This window comes from Lemur catta, chromosome 17, assembly GCF_020740605.2.
Source record: "Lemur catta isolate mLemCat1 chromosome 17, mLemCat1.pri, whole genome shotgun sequence".
Lineage (NCBI taxonomy): Eukaryota > Metazoa > Chordata > Mammalia > Primates > Lemuridae > Lemur > Lemur catta.
Genome location: NC_059144.1, coordinates 38411102 through 38427615, shown reverse-complemented (window position 1 = coordinate 38427615; position 16514 = coordinate 38411102). Strand labels below are relative to the sequence as shown.

The 16514-nt window shown below is 42.1% G+C and overlaps 1 protein-coding gene across 3 annotated transcripts; it reads left to right on the top strand.

Annotated features, from left to right (window-relative positions):
* Window positions 1–81: 81 nt before the first annotated feature.
* On the top strand, window positions 82–16340 carry WFDC8 (WAP four-disulfide core domain 8). Of its 3 annotated transcripts, none has more exons than XM_045528856.1 (7): window positions 82–143; window positions 1343–1452; window positions 6834–6974; window positions 8150–8317; window positions 10321–10461; window positions 11410–11552; window positions 16171–16340. In XM_045528856.1, exons 1-6 carry the CDS (start codon window positions 121–123, stop codon window positions 11547–11549), a joined length of 723 nt encoding a protein of 240 aa, XP_045384812.1. In that variant the 5' UTR covers window positions 82–120; the 3' UTR covers window positions 11550–11552; window positions 16171–16340. The 3 variants fall into 3 exon arrangements, with proteins under 3 accessions (XP_045384812.1, XP_045384813.1, XP_045384814.1); XM_045528857.1 differs by lacking the exon at window positions 16171–16340 and adding an exon at window positions 13259–13584; XM_045528858.1 differs by lacking the exon at window positions 82–143 and adding an exon at window positions 1122–1132.
* The last annotated feature ends 174 nt before the right edge of the window (window positions 16341–16514 follow it).

The window sequence follows — 16514 nt, the reverse complement described above, 5'->3', positions numbered from 1 at the left end:
TGTCCTCCTCAAGATCTGCCCAGTGACTGAAGCTAAAGTGCATTTCTGGTTGAGCAGCCATGCACCAGAACACGCTGTGTCTTTAAGACGAGAAGAGGTCTGAGCAAGGAGCTCCGAGCCATGAAAACAGGGCCTGGAGCTGGGTGAGCTCCCAGCGCGGGATGTCCGTAGGGTGTTGTGGGATGTAGGACAGTCATAGAGGGGCCTCATGTGTAAGGCAATAGGTACCATTTTTTGCATTCACTAAATTATTATTATTTGTTAGCTGGATCAAATATATTAAGCACTGATTATAAGCCAGTTACCATGCTTTACAACAATAGTTCAATTAATTCTTGTGTCTACGAGGTAGGTGTTGTTATTTCCTTTATGACAAACCTCAGTGAGCTTGAGGGACTGAGCCAAGACCACACGGTGGTAGGTGGTGGATCCAAGGTCTAACTCCAAACAGTAAGTTTTCTACCAGGTTGGTGGTTTTATTCCCATTTTCCAAATGAGGAAACTGAGGATCCAAGATAAACTGCAGCTATAAGTGACCAAGCCAGGACCAAAATCAAAGAGGAGGGATGAATTGCCACAAGTCTTTACTTTTAGGCAGCCACATAAATGCTCTCTCCCTCCCTCCCTTCCTTCTTCCCCCACCCCCTGCTGTTTTTAAATGCATTTACTCTGAGAGTTAATACAGTAAGGCATTATTCATTCCTCACAACTTAAAATAAAAACTACGTAAGGGTCATGAAGAGAGATATAGACAATGGGGGGGTTGAGTAGATGGGAGATCATCTGTTTATGGTGTCTGGGAGTGTCGTAAGATCCTAGGCTCGGGTAGCAACAGAAGACTAAGAGGGATCTCTTGGTTAACCCAAGGTCATCTGGGATCGTTTTTGCTTCTGTGGCACCAAGATCCGGTAGGGTGTGCCCCTGCCCTCTGGAAAATCTCATACCATCTGTTTCTGTCATCAGTGGAACAAAGAAAAGATGCTCGCTGGTGTCTAGGGTTGCACCAGGAGTGACCGTGGGCAAACTAGCCCTGCAACCGTTCAAAACAAATTTCTGTGATCATTCAAGCGTGGCCTCTTATCTGGGAGTGAGACAGCACGCAAGTGTCTGGGTAGGACAGCACCATGGCAGAGTATGGGGCGACTGGGCAGGGTCCTAGAACTGATTGTCCTAGATCTACCCTGACTCACCATCTGACCTCAGGCAAATCCCTGCCACATTCTGAGTATCAGTTTTCTTGTCCATGAACTAAGGGAATCTGGCGGGTCATCTCTAAGTTTCCTCTGCACACATTTTGTCTTTAGATTGTACCTAACTGCTGCCTCTCTTCTCATTCATACAGGTACCTTCCTCTCCACATCTCCACCCTCTCCTGGAGGAACGCAATTTTCCTGCTGCTTCTCGCCCTCTCTTTGGAGCAGACCTCTGCATCGCTGGTTGAGGAAATCAAACGTAGGTTCAAAAAAACTGCAGCTCTTCTTCCGTGGGAGGCATTCTTGGGGATGGAGGGTGAGACAGAGGCGAGGACTAGTGTCAGGTGAGGCCACCTCTACCGTGGACAGAGAGCTACCCCTGCTCTCCATGCTGACCCTCCAAATCCTTCCCTCACCTGCCCCCTCAAATTATTTCTCTAGCTTTCTCTGTTATGTGTTTTTTCCAAGTTTAATTTTTTTAAATTAATGAGTCATCAGGCATGAACCTGAGGGAGAGGACCAGTGAGGAGGCTGTTTCAATAGTTAAGGAAAGAGGAGGATGAGTTCAGGTGCTGATCTGGGGGGTGCGGGGTGGGAGGTGGTAGTGAAGAGGGAGAGGAGAGGGGCTTGGAGAGAGATTATGGAGATAGAATTGACCAAAGCCCGTGACTGATAGGATGCTGGGGTGGCAGAGAGGGAGGAAGGAATCTCTGGATTCTAATAACAGACTAGACCTGTCGATGCCAAATACCAGGATGGGGAACAGAGAGTAAGGAGATGCTGCCTAGGCACAACGAGACACTGGTTCTGTCTTAAACGTGTTAGAACAGGGGTACTTACGAGATGCCCAAATACTGTCTTTCCCAGACAGTTGGAAATGGGGCCTTTAGTTTCGAATAGAGGCTGTGTCTGGAGGGTCACGTGGGAATCACAGTCGAGAGCATGGGAATAGATGTGATCACCAGGATGTTATGTGTCAGGTAATGTCAGGAGACAGATGTGGCCAGAACTCCCCAGTAGATGCAGAGAGCCCCCTGGGGTGTTCAGGAAGGAGGCTATATACACAAGGCAAGTAGCTGAGAAAAGCCGACCAAGGAGGAAGGAGGGTTTTAAGAGAGAGTTCAAGCTGACAATAGGGAAGGAGCTACAATGACTGAAACTCAATCAAAGGTTTAAATAGCTCCTGGAAGCAGGAGGGAGGCTGGAATCAGTACCAGTGAGGGTTGGTTTGTCTTCACAATTGTAAGGATTCCCTTTCTATGCCTCTTTACCCCTTTGGAGGTGTCCCTATTGAATTTTATTAAGTCTCCCTGTTCCCAAACCTAGAACAATGGTTCCCAAGTAGAAGCCTACATCCTGGTGCCCAACTGCCTGCTTCAAGATTTCCTGGGGTTCTTTTTAAAAAGTGGGGTCCCTAGGCTTCTCTTTCTAGAGATTCCAATTCAGTCAAGAGTCTACATGTTTTGGAAGATGCACAGATGGTTTTTTTTGTTGCACTTTTTTATTGATACATAATAATTGTACATATTCATGGAGTACATGTTATATTTTGATACAAGCATATAACATATAATGATCAAATCAGGGTAATTGGGAAATGCTTCACCTGAAACATTTATCATTGCTTTATGTTGGGAGCATTTGAAAACTTCTAGCTATTCTGAAATATAATAAATTATTGTTAACTATAGTTGCCCTTTTGCACTATTGAACACTAAAATGTTTTCCTTCCATTTAACAGAATTACCCCTTCACCAACACCTCGTCATTACCCCTTCCCACCACCCTTACCAATCTCTAGTAGCCACCATTCTATTCACTACTTCCTTGAGATCAATTTTTTTATAGGTCCCATATATGAGTGTGAAAATGCAATATTTGTCTTTCTATGCCTGGTTTATTTCACTTAAAATAATGTCCTCCAGATCTATCCATGTTTCTCCAAAAGACAAAATTTCCCTCTTTTTCATGGCTAAATAATATTCTGTTGTGTACATACACCACATCTTTTTTATCCATTCATCCCTTGATAAACGCTTAAGCTGATTCCACATTTTAGCCATTGTGAATAATGCTGCAATAAACACTGAAGTGCAAATATCTTCCAGTTACATTTTATGTCTTTGCCTCACCCAAGCGAGGTTTAGAGGAATGCCCTTCCCCTCTACAATGCTCACTGTGTCTGTGACCATTAGTTGTGAGTTTGGCTCCCCCAACCCCTTAATCCCTGGAGAATATTACTACCGTGTGAGCACCATAGTATTGATCAGTTAGTACCAATTTGACGGTGAGTATATGTGTAGACTATTTCTCCGATCCTGTGATACCTCACTGTGGATAATGGGCTCAAGCTCAATCCAGGAAAATATAAGAGGTGCTAGATCACTGTCATTTCTTATAATTGAGTAATATTCCATTGTATACATATACCAAATTTTAATAATCCACTCATGAATTGATGGGCACTTCGGTTGTTTCCACATCCTTGTAATAGTGAACTGTGCTGCCATAAACATTCGGGTGCAGATGTCTTTATTATAGAATGTCTTTTGCTCTTTTGGGTAAATGCCCAACAGTGCTATTGCTGGATCGAGTGGTATTTCCACTCCCAGCTCTTTGAGGTATCTCCGGATTCTTTTCCACAGAGGTTGCACCAATCTGCAGTCCCACCAGCAGTGCAAGACTGTTCCCGTCTCTACATCCTCGCCAGCATTTGTTGTTTTGGGAATTTTTGATAGAGGCCAGTCTCACTGGGGTTAGGTGATATCTCATTATGGTTTTGATTTGCATTTCTCTAATGATTAGAGATGTTGAGCATTTCTTTTATATATTTGCTGGCCATTACTCTGTCTTCTTTTGAAAAGTTTCTGTTAATTTCCTTTGCCCATTTATTGATGGGGTTGTTTGATTTTTTTCTTGTTGATTTTTTTAAGTTCTAGATAAATTCTTGTTATCACCCTTTATCGGATGTGTAGAGAGCAAATATTTTCTCCCATTATGTAGGCTGTCTATTTTTTCTAATGATAGTTTCCTTGGCTATGCGAAAGCTTTTTAATTTGATCAGATCCCATTTATTTATTTTTGTTGCTGTGGTGATTGTTTTGGGGATCTTCTTCAAAAATTCTTTGCCTAAGCCAATGTCTGAAAGGGTCTTCCCAACATCTTCTTCTAGAATTCTTAAGGTTTCATGCCTTAGGTTTAAGGCTGTTATACATCTTGAATGGATTTTTGTGAGAGGTGAGAAGTGGGGATCCAGTTTCAATCTTCTGCATGTAGCTATCCAGTTTTCCCAGCACTATTTATTGAAAAGAGATTCTTTCCCCCAGTGTATATTTTTGTCTGTTTTGTCAAAGATTAGCTTACCATGTGTGGATGGTTTCATTTCTGGGTTCTGAGTCCTGTTCCAGAGGTCTATGTCTCTATTCTTGGGAATATGCACAGATGATTTTGATGTATGCTCCAAATTAGGAGCCATATACTATTCTTAGCTTCAGGCCATACTTGGAGTGTGCATTAAGGGTGCCATGAAGGTTAAAAGTTATAGCTGTAAAGTACTAAAATTCTCAGTGGCCAGTGGAAGACGTGGAGCTTCTGAATTGAGTCCTGGATTGTAAGTCCCAGACCTGCCCTTAATTCACTATAGTGTCCTATCTGACCTCATTTTTATAAACCTGTGAAATTAGGTTGGTGCTCATGACAAATATGGTACTTCCAATTCTAAAGTTCTGTAATACCAAGACTCAGTAGTATCCAAGAGGATCATGCCTCTCTGGCCAGATTCCACTGGAGGGATACCCAGTTTAGAGCCATGGAGCCACATTAAGCACTGTATTGTCTATCTGTTGCTGTGTAACAAATTATTTGTAAATAAGAAGTCGGGCATGGTGCATCTGGGTTCTCTGTTCAGGTTCTCACCAGGCTGAGGTCAAAGTGTCAGCCAAGGATGTAGTTCTAATTTGGGACACAGTATCTTCTTCTAAGATCACTGGTTATTAGCAGAATCATTTCCTTGAAGTTGTAGGACTGAGGCTCCCTTCCTGGCTGTCCCTTCTAGAGGTCACCCTCATTCCTTAGCACTTGGCCTCAGCCATCTTCAAAGTTACCAATTGGATCCTTCTCATAGTTTCAATCTCTCTGACCTCTTCTTCTCTACCAATCAGAAGAAAACTCTGCTTTTAAAGGAGCCAATTGATTGGTCTGGCCCACTTGGTTATTCTCTGATCTTAAGGTCAACTGACTTGGGACTTTCGTTTTTCTGCAAAATCCCTTCACAACAGTATCTAGATTAGTGTTTGATTCAATAACCAGAAAATGGCAATCTTAGGGGTGCAACTTTAGAGTTCTGCCTACCACAAGCATGTGAAATCAGGAAGCCGTGTCTAACCCTAGAAAGGGAGGAAGCAAACTCCACAGCTGCCGAGCTCTTACCTTGGGCCAGATGCTGTGATAAGTGCATTATGGACATTATCTCTCTTGACTGTTATAAGCAGCCTGCAAAGTAGGGATTGTTATTCTCATATTAAAGGTGGAAAACTTATGACTCAGACAAAGGAAAATACTTTACCATGATTATTTAGCTAGTGAGTGTTGGAGCCAGGGTCCCAAGGTGGATCTGTCTGACTGTAGTTCTCCTTCCACTCTACCATTCCTTCCCCACTTAGAGGTAACCTAGAAGTCATACAATCAAACTCAGATTGGTCTTGAGTTTACCAGGAGCCAAGGGCCAAAGTTAAGCCTCCTGACTTCTATTTCCATGATGTTTCCACCACTCCTTACTAATTTCCCCTATCAACCAAGATACTGGAGGAAAAGGAGTTAAGCAGTAAAATATTAAGTTTCAAAAAGAGAGGGGAGCTCCTAAATTTAAGGCAAGGGTCTAGGTCCTTACCTACCCCCTTGTAGGGACCGTCCCTGGGCAAGAATTGGCTTGAGCCCAGAGTCAGCGACAAGCTTCTTGGGTCCAAAGGTCAATAGGTCCAGAACACTCCTTGATGCCAGAAGTCAATGGGTCCGGAGGCGGCCTATTGACTGCTGAATGCTCCCTGGAGCTAAAGGTGAATGGCCTATTGAACAGACCAATTGTTCCCTATGGAAAATAGCCAAGGGCCTTAAGTCTTGCACACAAACCAAGGCATGTCTCATTGTCCTGCACTCGGTAATGAGGTCCGAAGGTTAACATGCAAATGTCTACCTTCCTTGAGCAATTTCCATAAGAAATGGAACATATCACCTCAGGACTCTAAAGATAGTCATGTATCAGAAAGTAGCTGCTGGACAAAAGGAGTATAAAAATAAAGCGACTGGTGCTTTTCGGTGCTGCAGTCTTGTACCGTCTTTGTGTGTCTGTGTGTTTCTTTCTGTGTTCATCCCCCGTTCTGTAATCGGGCCGCTACACCCCCTAGTCCTGGAATCCAAGATCCTTCTCCTTCCGTTCTACCTGGGGACTAATTCCTGATTCAGATCCGTCTAAATGGGCCAAGAGTGGTAAGAGACACACTTGGCTCCTAAATATAAGCAGATCAAGAACCCAGAATTGAAAGTAGAGGATGGGGATGAGAGAATTTCATACTCCCTTTTGCTGTGGGAGGAGAAGAGCTGCAACTCTCAAGGGATGTGAGTGTGGACATTTATTTCTTGCAGAGAAACCAGGAGTGTGCCCCAGAGAAAGGATTACCTGTCACATTAAAATTCAGGACCATTGCAAAAAGGATTTGGACTGCTTGGGACATGAGAAGTGCTGCACTTTTGCCTGTAGGAAGAAGTGCTTGGATCCCTATCAAGGTAGGGGCACCCAGGTTGAGGGCAAAGTTGCCTTTTGAGGTTTCCCTCTTCTTGATCTGCCCAGAACTGGCGGGATGGCAGGACAAAGAGTCCAGGGCTCACACTTTTCTTTCTCTTGTTCAACTCCCAGCGCTTGAGTACAGATCATGAAGTCTAGACACGGTGGCCACCAACAAGATAATATTAATGTTAGTCTTCTTTGGTCAATATTCGGTCATTCACAAATAACTAACACCTGTTCCATGCTCACTATGTGTCAGGAGACTGTCACTGGCACTGTGGCAAAATCAAACCTCAGTCAGTTTACATTGTGGGGACTTTTTGGCCTTCAAGGAGGGTTCCTGGTAACTCAAGGAACTGTGCATTTTATCAATATTCTTTCATTCACTCACTTATCATTCATTTATTCAACAAGTATCTATTGTCAATATCCTTTGGACAAAGACCACCAGGAACACACCTGCAGTTGAACGAACAAGTTGGGTTTATTCCTTGTTGCAGTGCGGGAGAATGTTCACCATAGACAACAATGAGGCATCTCAGTGAGAAGCTGTTAGAAAGAATCTATTATAGGATTTGGGTTTTGACTGGATAATTTGGGGAAGGGTCTAAAGGAGTGAAGGCTTGCTCTAGATTGCGTCTGTCAGGAGGTGGGAAAATTCTATGACTGGGTGTCCCAGTGAATCTTAACTATGCAGAGGACAGACTAGAGTGAAGGTAAAGCTATAATTGGTAGAGAAGTATAAGTCAGCCATGTTTTCTGGGAGAGGGAGGTGTTTGGTATCTTGTAGGTTTCACAGTGACCTTGTTTTTGTCTCACTTTATCATGATCTCAGAGTGATCTTGTCTGATTTTTTACGTTCAACAAGGGTCCTGTCCTCCTGAAGCTCATAGCAATGGAGAAGAAAGATCAACTCCAAAGTACAATATTCTTATATGCTCTTCATAACATTCTTTGCAATGAAGAAGTGATTCTAGGAAGTGCTGTACAACATGGAGTATTAATAGTAGAACTAGGACTAGAACCTAGGCTTTCTTTTTCTTTTTTTTTTTTAACTGTGCCCCTTTCTATGACTTGGATAATAATACCATGAACTATGACAATGGCTGGGGACCTGACCTCCTACTTTTATCTCTACCTTTTATGTTCTTCTCTCTTTTTTTCCTGCCCTCAGAACCCTGCACACTGCCCTTGAAACGAGGAATATGTAAGCTTAACCTACAGCGCTGGTATTTTGACTTTGAAAAAGGTAGCTGCGAATTCTTTACATTTAGGGGCTGCCTTGGGAATGCGAACAACTTCTTCAGCATTGATGACTGCAAGAAGGCCTGCATGTCAGTTGGTGAGACCCGTATCCTGGCAGTCAGAGGGCCTAGTTTAACTAGAAATAGTATACCAGTGAGGTTATAGGCTCAGACTTTGAGGTTAAACTTCCTTGGTTCAAGTCTTAGGTCTGTCATTCACTGGCTGGGAGGTCTTGGGCCAGTTGCCTGCCTTTGTGAGTTTCAAATTTCTTGTCTATAAAATGAAGATAATAATAGTATTTACCTATGGAATTGTTCTGCCAAAAAATGACACAGTATACATAAAGTGTTAATAAATTTTGGCCAATGGGACCTGAAAGCCAGGTCTGCTTGCTCCCTTGGAAGAAGGTTCCTCATCATATCAACCTGTTGAGCATCACCCTGAGGATTTACCCAAGAATGAACCATAGAAACTCCAGCTCTGGCATCCCATGGAGTAAGTGTAGACACAGGCAGTGGAGAGTGGATGGGGTGGAGGGGAAGGCTGTGGATTCCTTTCTTAGTATAATGATCTCCAGTAACGTTGGGAGACAGTGCCCTACAGCACTTAGGAGTCAAAAGACCTGGATTACAATCTGACCTTTCCCACTTACTGCAAGTTTCTTCACCTCTTTGAGTTTCAGTTCCCTCCACTGTGATACTGGAGTAATATCAAACACCTCATTGCATTGTTGGTAGGAGTATATGTGATCAAAAACACACAAAGACGTGACATGGTAGCTCTCCAGTGGTGTGGATTCACCAAATAGTAGCAATTGAGGTGGTGACCACTGATCTTCAAAATGCAGCACTGTGTGATGTATGAGGCAGCGTTGCAATATCAACCTCAGATTCTGTGAGGCACAGTGAAAGATGTACCATCACTACCACTTTACACATAAGGAAATAGAGACAGAGAGGTGACTTTAGTTGCCGGAGCACCCATGATTGGTCAGGAGTAGAGCTGGAGTTTTAATTTCATGGGCCCAATGGCAATCCTGTGGCCTGACTTGATGAAACAGAGACCACAAGCTTCCCTTTGTGGGAGGCTCTGAGGAATAATGGTGCTGTGGATTAGGCCTTGGTCCTCTCTCCTAGGAGCATCAGGAAGACAAAGCCAGGGAAATGGGATTGGGCTGGTTTGTGGAGAATTTAGGTTGGGACTCAGAGACAATGTGAGAGTCAAGCATGCCATGGTCTGCCCCTGACTGGGGAATAAGAATTTCCTGGAGAAGTCCTCATAGAATTTGTAATCAGATAAGGACAACAGCAGACATGCACAAAATCCCAAAGAATTGATTTAAATACCATCAGTGTCCTAATGACCCACACTTCACTTGTCTGAAATGGAATCACTTACCTTCTTCCCCTACCCCAAATCTGCTCTATTCATAGTTCTCTTCACCTATTAATAGGTTGAAAAAACTTTAAAACCACACCTGGTGCCTCCTTTTCCCAGTTAACATCCATTAAGTAAGGAAATAATTTTAGTTCTACCTTGAAAGTAGATCCTGAATCTGACTACTTCTTACCACATCTGCAGCTGCCACCCTAATCTGAGGCTCTGTCTTCTCACCTGGATTGCTGCAACAGCCTCCTAAAAGCTCTCCCTGCTTCCATCCTTCATGCAGTCTATTATCAACACAGTAGCCACAATGACCTTTTTAAAACATGGGTCAGACCATGTCACTCCTCTGCTGAGAACACTGCAATGGCTCCCCATTTCATTCAGAGTAAAACTAAATATCCTAAAATAGCTTGGATTGATTTGTGTAGACTTCAGATGATTACCCCTATTTTACAGAGAAGGAAACTGAAGTCACTCATTAAGTGGCAGAACTGGGACTTTACCTCGGGGCTTCAGGCATGAAGCCCAGCACTCTTGCTACCGTATCCCATGATATGGTGAGGAAATGTCATTCTTGGATATTTCTAAGAATGGATAGGGTGGGATGAACCCAGTTGCAGAAAGAAGTGCTAGCTTTCAAGAGAAGTAAAAGCTGTTTGAAGGGTGGTGAGATGGGGTGGGCTTTGAAGAAACTCACATCTGCTCTTGTTTTAGTCAAGGAAGGACAGTGCCCACTCTTTCCTTTCACTGACCGTATGGAGTGTCCAGCTTCATGTAGAAGTGACATCGATTGCCCCAAGGGGCACAAGTGTTGTGAATCCACATGTGGCTTTGTTTGCTCCAGGGCCTGGACAGGTGAGGACTGGAGATATACCTGCCCAAGTCTACTGGGCATATGCCAAGGACGCCCTGTTGTCCCATGGAATGGGGGTGTCTTGAATCTCAGATTCCCCTTGGGTTGACCTTTGAAGAACTTTGGGAACCTTTCCCCTTTTAATGCCCAGCCAGTGCCCCGATGTTGACCTCTTGACCTCTGAAGACTATTGTGCTGTTCTTCAAAGCCAATCATCACTCTCCATTCTTCCCCAAGAAAACTTACTTGTTCTGAATCTCATTCCTCAATGACCTGCAAGGTGACAATATCCATTGATTCATAAAAAAATTTATAACCATTAGGTATATTCCTAATAAGCTCTCATGTCTGCATAGAACTTCAGAGCATGAACATCACAGTCATATCCTGTAAGATGGCCTGGGGAAAAGATTGGTAGTAAATGCTCTTGGAGTAGAAGCCAACTCTAAGCTGGTGTTTATTCCCACATGTGGTCCCAGGGATTGTCAGTGTTTTAAGGTACACCATGCTATGGTAGCAAGAGTTAAAGGCTTTTCAACAGACTTCAACTTTTCTATTTGCATTCTGTGTGGCCTTAGGCAACTCACTTCCCCCATATGGTCCTCGATTCCTACACTTCATAAAACAAGAAAGTTCTGGGTGCTTCCTAATACTCCTTCCACCTCTGGTACTCTGGGATTATATAACCCCAATCCATTAATTCTGTAGGAGAAGGCAGGTATCCTATCATATTGCATAAATCAGGTATGGCAAGACTTTTTTGATACTCTTCAAGTTATTAGCCATAGAAAGTTGATACTCCACCTCCTCCAGTCTATTGTTACTGTAGGGGAAAGGGTAAGAAGCTTAATCAGAATAAAACCCTGTTTGAGAGTCCCAAGATCCCCCAAATTTGTCTCAAATTATGACCTAGTATTTCAACATCAAGTATCTTATTTTACCCTATAAAGTCAAAGAGGGTTTCTGCCCACGCAAGCCCTTGAAGTGTGCCAGGATTGATAAACCCAAGTGCCTGCAGGATGATGTCTGCCCATTGGCAGAAAAGTGCTGCACAGATTGTGGACTGAAATGCATGGAACCCCAAATGTGAACAGTAAGTAGAAAATATTATCATCAAAATAATTAATTATGAGTAGCATAATCAAAAGCTATCAGTTTTGTCTTGTATCCAAATACCTTGCCAAATTGTCTTATTTTTTTTTATTTCAGGATATTACAAGGGTACAAATATTTTGGTTATATTTTATGTCTTTGCCTCACCCAAGTGAGGATTAGAGGCATGCCCTTACCCTCTACAATGCTCACTGCATCCATTAGTTGTGAGTTTACCCCCCCCCAACCTCTAATCCCTGGAGAATATTACTACCGTGTGAGCACCATAGTGTTGATCAGTCAGTGCCAATTTGATGGCGAGTACATGTAGAGCCTATTCTTCTGATCTTCTGATACCTCACTTCGGATAATGGGCTCAAACTCTATCCAGGAAAATAAAAGAGGTGCTAGATCACTGTCATTTCTTATAATTGAGTAATATTCCATTGTATACATATACCAAATTTTAACAATCCACTCATGAATTGATGGGCACTTGGTTGTTTCTACATCCTTGCAATAGTGAACTGTGCTGCCATAAACATTCGGGTGCAGATGTCTTTATTATAGAATGTCTTTTGCTCTTTTGGGTAAATGCCCAACAGCGCTATTGCTGGATCGAGTGGTATTTCCACTCCCAACTCTTTGAGGTATCTCCGGATTCTTTTCCACAGAGGTTGCACCAATCTGCAGTCCCACCAGCGGTGTAAGACTGTTCCCGTCTCTACATCCTCGCCAGCATTTGTTGTTTTGGGAATTTTTGATAGAGGCCAATCTCACTGGGGTTAGGTGATATCTCATTATGGTTTTGATTTGCATTTCTCTAATGATTAGAGACATTGAGCATTTTTTATACGTTTGCTGGCCATTACTCTGTCTTCTTTTGAAAAGTTTCTGTTAATTTCCTTTGCCCATTTATTGATGGGGTTGTTTGATTTTTTCTTGTTGATTTTTTTAAGTTCTAGATAAATTCTTGTTATCACCCTTTATCAGATGTGTAGAGAGCAAATATTTTCTCCCATTCTGTAGGCTGTCTATTTTCTCTAATGATAGTTTCTTTGGCTGTGCAAAAGCTTTTTAATTTGATCAGATCCCATTTATTTATTTTTGTTGCTGTGGTGATTGTTTTGGGGATCTTCTTCAAAAATTCTTTGCCTAAGCCAATGTCTGAAAGGGTCTTCCCAACATCTTCTTCTAAAATTCTTAAGGTTTCATGCCTTAGGTTTAAGGTTGTTATCCATCTTGAATTGATTTTTGTGAGAGGTGAGAAGTGGGGATTTAGTTTCAATCTTTTGCATGTAGCTATCCAGTTTTCCCAGCACCATTTATTAAAAAGAGATTCTTTCCCCCAGTGTATATTTTTGTCTGTTTTGTCAAAGATTAGCTTACCGTATGTGGATGGTTTCATTTCTGGATTCTCAGTCCTGTTCCAAAAGTCTATGTCTCTGTTCTTGTGCCAGTACCATGCTGTTTTAGTTACTATATCCTTTAGTTACTACTACCAGCTTGAAGTCTGGTAGACTGATACCTCCCAGTTTGTTCTTTTTACTTAAGATTGCTTTGGCTATACAAGGTCTTCTCTGGGGGTCAGATCACACTGTCTCAGCTGGCCGATGGGCGTGGCGGTCCCATGCTCTATTCCCTATTGTATATCTTGCACTCTCCAAACTTTGTGGTCAATTCTCTGATTCACCTTTTTTTCTCCAGTGCTGCTTGTCCCGCGCTGCTTCTCTGCAGATTCACAATGCTGATCCTGTGGGAGAGTGATCCACTCCTGTGTAACTGTCCGTGTTCTTCACCTCCTACTCTGGGAGCAAAGAGCCAGGAGGTCACCCCTAGTCTGCCGTTTTTCTTCATTCCAAATTGTCTTATTAAGTATAACAATATTTAATAGGGTTACTTTGATTATATATTCATAACATTTGAAAATAATGATAAATTTGACTCTTTTTATCCAACTTGATGACTTTATTTTCTTGTCTTCTTATGTAGAATCTCTGCAATAAAGTTGAAAATAAAGGCAATAGCATCTATCTATGTCTAGTTCTTTATTTTCAAGTCAATAGCTACTGCAGTAGTATAAAAAGACGTTTGTTGTTGGATTTGGGATAAATAGATTTTATGCTCTTAGGTTATTTCCTTTTTTAGGGTTATTTCCTATCCACTTACAGTTGCTACTGAAAATGATTGCCGAATTTTACACTATGGTGCTCACATGGTAGTAATATTCTCCAGGGATTAGGGGTTGGGGGGGTAAACTCACAACTAATGGATGTGGTGAGCATTGTAGAGAGGAAGGGCATGCCTCTAATCCTCACTTGGGTGAGGCAAAGATATAAAATGTAACCAAAATGTTTGTACCCTCATAATATCTTGAAATAAAAATAAAAAGAAAATGATTGCCAAATTTTATCAAATATTTTTTAAGCATATAGTCATATAATGATTTTTGTCTTCTAATTTGTTGGCTTAATAACCTACATTAGTTTTCATATGTTGAACCATCCTTGCATTCTTAGAATAACCTTAATCACATTGATAGTATGCTTGTATCAATACACTGCTGGTATTTTTTAGCAAATAGTTTATTTAGAATTTTCATATCTATAGTCAAAAGCAAAGTAGGTTAATATTTTTTGTTCATTTTGCTATTTGAGTCATATTATTTTCACAAAACTAGCATGGTAAAATAATTGGGAAAGGTATCTACTTTTTCTATGATCTGAAATATTTTTGATAACATATCAAGTCTCTATTCATTGAAGGCTACACAAAATGCAGCTCCAAAAGCATCTAGGTCATGTTCCTTCTATGGTGGTATATTTTAGTAAATTTTAAATATTTCATCTTATAGTCTATGCAGGTTCTCTACCCCCTCTTCTGTGAACTTAGGTCTTTTATATTTTGCTAAAATTGATCAATTTTTCCTATATTCCCTATATTACTTTAGAGTAGTATAAATTGTTCTCTATGTGATTCTTTTCATATCTTTAATTTTGATTTATGTTTTCACTCATACATTCATGTTTCTACCCACCCATCTACCCACTAACCATGCAATCCACTTACTAATCTACCCATTCACTCACCATCCATCCAAGTATCCGATCCCCACTCATCTATCCTTCCATTGACACACCTTTCAATTTATCTATTTCCCCACCCATGTGTCCATCTACTTATCCTTCTTACTCATCTTCCTTCTACTTACCTAATTGCCCATTTTATATCCAGTCTTTAATCCATCTACGTATCATTTACCTCTCTCCCTCTCTCTTTCTCTCTCTCTCACACAAATTACTTTATACCCATTCAACATACTTTCTCATGATTTCTACCTATCTGCCTCCATCCACACACCAATCTACTCATGCACCTTCCCTTCAAACAGCCTCCATCAATAGGTCCACTGTCCCATCACTAACCTATCCATCCTTATATTCAACCCAATCCACATCTCCAGCCAACCAGTCATCCACCTATCCATAATCTATGCATTTATGCACCCAAATATCCATGATTCCCTCACCCATACCCTTTCCTACTCATTCAACTATCCTCCCATCCATCACTCTATCAGCTACCCATCCACCCATATATTCACCTACCTATACACACACCTACCAATCCCCCCACCTACTTCACTCACCCAGGAGGATGTACTGTTTCCTCTCGGCATATTCATGTTCTAAGTACTAGGTTCTAGACACAGCTTTGTTTAATGGAGCTCAGAGCCCATGTGGGGAAGCAAATATGCCACTTAGTAATACAGTTAGAGGCACAGAGAGCAACATAGAAAGCCAGTGACAAGAAATCAGTCCACGTGACAGGTCTTGGTCTAATCCAAAAGCAAGAGTTGCCAGACAGAGGCCAGTCTGCTTGGTTCTTCTCAGAGTCCCCCATTCTGAGCACAGGACTGGTCCTAGAACAGAAGTGGCACTGAGGCAGAAGTAGGGCACCATGGCCCTCAGTGAGAAGAGATGAGGCACAGACAGGCAAAGACCCAGGTAGGTCTCTGCCCAACCTTCTCTAAGAAATTAGGTGACAGAAGGGCCAAAACCATGATGCATCCCAGGGTCCAAAGACATAAATCTAGTTCCACCTGCTTGGGAAGTGAGACCCTTGGTTGGGCCTGAAAATTAGGCAGGACAGAATAGGATGGAACAACCAGAAAGAGTTTTAATTTATTTTCAAGAAAATTTAGAAAAGAATGCACTCAGGCTGGGCACTGTGGCTCATGCCTGTAATCCTAGCTCTCTGGGAGGCCAAGGCAGAAGGATCACTTGAGCTCAGGGGTTCATCAGCCTGAGCAAGAATGAGACCCCATCTCTACTAAAAAATAGAAAAATTAGCTGGGCGTGGTGGTGTGCACCTGTAGTCCCAGCTACTTGGGAGGCTGAGGGAGGAGGATCATTTGAGCCCAGGAGTTTGAGGTTGTAGTGAGCTATGATGAAATCACTGCATGCTACCCAGGGTGACAGAGTGAGACGCTGTCTCAAAAAAAAAAAAAATGCAACATTAATTGGGGCCCTGGGAATCATTTATTGACTCCATGAATCTTGAGCCTCTGTCTCCACTAATGACATCACCTTCTTCTCCACCTCCCCTCCTTTTTTAAGGTGTGCACTTTTACTGAACTAGTCTTGAGTCTGTGTACAGGTAAGCCCTGGCTGCCTCCACACCTCTACCTACTCCCCGGGAGACTGAAGGCCTTCAAACATCTCAAGTTGGGGGACAACCAGGGGACCACGATAGCTGATCATTCAAAATAAACCAAAGTTAAAAAGTATCACTCTGGTTTCTCTTCAGATCATATAAATCTTTTGCCTTTTTAAAAAGTATTAGCCAAAGATTTTAAGAATTTGCATTACATAATTTACACAAAAGGAGAGCTCTCACCTCCTCTGTGTGGACTTGGGAGAAGACTGGAACATTCTCCTTAGAGAGAAGGGGGGTGCTTTCC

Coding starts and splice junctions, on each gene's coding strand:
- WFDC8 (XM_045528856.1), top strand. CDS start 121: ATGAAAACAGGGCCTGGAGCTGG. Junction 1,453..6,833: donor GCTGGTTGAGGAAATCAAAC/GTAGGTTCAAAA, acceptor TATTTCTTGCAG/AGAAACCAGGAGTGTGCCCC. Junction 6,975..8,149: donor GTGCTTGGATCCCTATCAAG/GTAGGGGCACCC, acceptor TCCTGCCCTCAG/AACCCTGCACACTGCCCTTG.